General features: G+C 32.7%; 1 protein-coding gene across 1 annotated transcript; it reads right to left on the bottom strand.

Annotated features, from left to right (window-relative positions):
* Nucleotides 1-2,395: 2,395 nt before the first annotated feature.
* On the bottom strand, nt 2,396-2,911 carry LOC110933513. Its single transcript, XM_022176730.1, has one exon. It carries the CDS (start codon nt 2,909-2,911, stop codon nt 2,396-2,398), a length of 516 nt encoding a protein of 171 aa, XP_022032422.1.

Below are 2,911 nucleotides of genomic sequence, written 5' to 3'. Positions count from 1 at the left end.
GAGCTAATATATAGATACAACAATAAACAGTTTCAATGTTTTAGCAGGGTCGGCTCAAAATTTTCTAAATTTTTCTAGGCCTAAAGCGAATAGCAAAATTGGGGCCATTTTTTGTAAACGAAAAAAATTGCTATGAATCCTATTATTCTTATATCATCTTTATATACGCATAATTATAGATCATAAACCTTAATTTTAACAATCTCAAAGTAAAAATTACCAACATATAATATATTTTCTTAGAATTTGAGGTCCTAAGAAAATGGAGGCCTAAAGCTCTTGCTTTATTTCACTCCCCCTTGAGTCGGCCATGTGTGTTAGGGTTTTACGCGGACGTCGTGGCCATCATCGGAGACTTGGATGAATTTGAGGCCTCCGTGCTTAACAGAAATAAATAGAGCCGGTTCGTTTTCCGACGGTTTGTGGGGAAGAGAGCGACAGAGAGAGAAAGAAACAGAGCCGCCGGTTCGTTTTTCCGGCAACAATCGCCCAAAACAGTGTCGGCGGTTCCTTTTGCAGGTTCAATGGTTTGATGCTCACCACCGCCTCTAGTTTTGCAGTTTCACCGGTGTTTTGCAGGTTTTTCATACTGGCGATCCAATGTATGTATATGTTCGGTTTTAAATTGAAATTGTCTGATGTATGTAAATTCTCTCTATCTAGATATATGTTGCAGTGGGTTGATGATGGGTAAGATATGGGGTGGGTTGGGTAAAGAAGATGAGGATGGTGGATAAGGTTTAAAGTAGGTTGGGGTGAAAAAAATGAAGATGGTGGGTCCTATTTAAATATTTCTTTTAATATTAAAAATTAAAACAATTTTTATTAGTAAGGGCATTATAGTCATTTTATACTCACTTAACACTAAAAACTAAGTTTGGGACTATAGGTGTAATTTTAGAAAGTCAGGGACTAAAGGTGAAAATAAAACAAACCACAGGGACTATCCGATATTTTTCTCTATGAACTAAGTATTGAAATAATCTATAAGCATATTTCGTTAATTCACAAAAATAAAAGATTTATAAGATAAATATGTGGAAAACAAATGCCCAAATAAACAAAAAGGTGCGTGTAATCAACTTGATTAACGTTCGTGTATGTAAGTTCCTACGTAACGAACATCTAATGAAACCGTATGTAACTTTATTAAAGTAAATTTTTCTTGACCGTATGTTATAAACCTAAATATATTATTTACATCAATGATCAAGTAAAGATTATAAATAAGTTAAATTTATTAAGTAAAAACATCTAAAAAATAAAACAACTTTAAATTAAAATGAGTCATTTAATTAAAAGTAATTACAAAATAACTTAAATATTTTATTTACATCAACGATCAAGAAAAGATTATAACTAAGTTAAAATTCTGAAGTAAAAAACATCTAAAAAATAAAACAACTTTAAATTAAAATGAGTCATTTAATTAAAAGTAATTACAAAATAACTTAAACTAGAATTACCACCCGCCGCAATGCGGCGGGGATGCGTTAGTTATATATCATATTATATGAAAGACAAATGTTTCTTACATGATTGCGAGCCTGTGTGTAAAACATAGAAAATAATAACTGAGCCGATCTATGACCCACGCATTGCAACAGACCTATCAAACAGAGAAAAATAGACGCGTTGTGACGGGCCTGTCAAACAGGCCCGTAGATGAAAAAATGTTGAACTCCACACGCACATTGTGGCATGTTAACTCGAAAAATCTAGAACGAAACATTAAACACAAAACTTGCGATAGATGAAATGTATATGGGGTCAAAGTTGCAAAAGTTGAAAAGCTTTAGGTTAAAAGTAAAAAAAAATCAACGTGGTTAAATCGTAAAAGATGGAAATTTTTGAATTAGAAGTGAGAGTCCAAATTAATCAAATGGGTTAAATTGTATAAGATGGAAACTTTTGAATTAGAAGTGAAAAATCAAATTAATCAAAGGGGTTAAATTACCGAAGATTAAAACCTTAAACTAAAATTGTCAAAGATTGATACTTTAAGGTTAAAAAGAAAATTCCAATTTTTTTCTTGGAAAACTCCCAAGCTAAAAGTACAACACATGTATGCATCAATAAGTTGTTGCTAATTTATAGGTTTATAATATTTTATTTACATCAACGATCAAGAAAAGATTATAACTAAGTTAAAATTCTGAAGTAAAAAACATCTAAATAATATTAAAAGTAATTACAAGATCAATTTAATAAAAACAATTTTTTATTGTTTAATTCATTTTATTTGTTTAACTTTTATTTGTTTAAGTTTTATTGTTTATTTTTTATTTGTTTAACTTTATAAAAACTATTCAACATTTAAATAAAAATACGACATAAAGGAAGATAATAAAATCCATTACATAACATAAAACACGATTTAACCACGTTGATTTTTTTATAAGACACCAAAAGCACGTTCGATGTCTTTTCTTGTAACTTCTTGACGCTTGGCGAATTTTTTCCTTTTTTCGTCCTCGTGATATGGAATAGTCTTTACAATTGTAGACCAAGACGGATATATCCCGTCAGCAAGATAATACCCACGTCTATACTCAACCCCAGAAACTGTAAAACGTGTGTCCGGACCGGTTCCATTAACGACATCGGTAAAGATCGCCGATTGGTATAACACGTTGAGGTCGTTGAGTGAACCAGGGAGACCAAAGAAAGAATGCCATATCCACAAATCTTGTGATGCCACGGCTTCAATTATCACGGTTGGATAGCCGTGATCACCTGGCGTATATTGGCCGCGCCACGCAGTCGGGCAATTATGCCACCCCCAATGCATACAATCAATGCTACCAAGCATTCCCGGAAACCTGTGCCTTGCTTCATGAGCTTGGTACAACTGTTGAACATCATACGCGTTTGGTTTCCGCAAATATTTTTTGCTATACAGTTTCACCAT

This window comes from Helianthus annuus, chromosome 4 (genome assembly GCF_002127325.2).
Source record: "Helianthus annuus cultivar XRQ/B chromosome 4, HanXRQr2.0-SUNRISE, whole genome shotgun sequence".
In the NCBI taxonomy this organism is placed as follows: domain Eukaryota; kingdom Viridiplantae; phylum Streptophyta; class Magnoliopsida; order Asterales; family Asteraceae; genus Helianthus; species Helianthus annuus.
This window is presented reverse-complemented; position numbering and strand designations above follow the sequence as displayed.

Bases quoted from the DNA above. Each gene is read 5' to 3' on its own strand.
- LOC110933513 (XM_022176730.1), bottom strand. From the start codon at position 2,911: ATGGTGAAACTGTATAGCAAAAAATATTTGCGGAAACCAAACGCGTAT.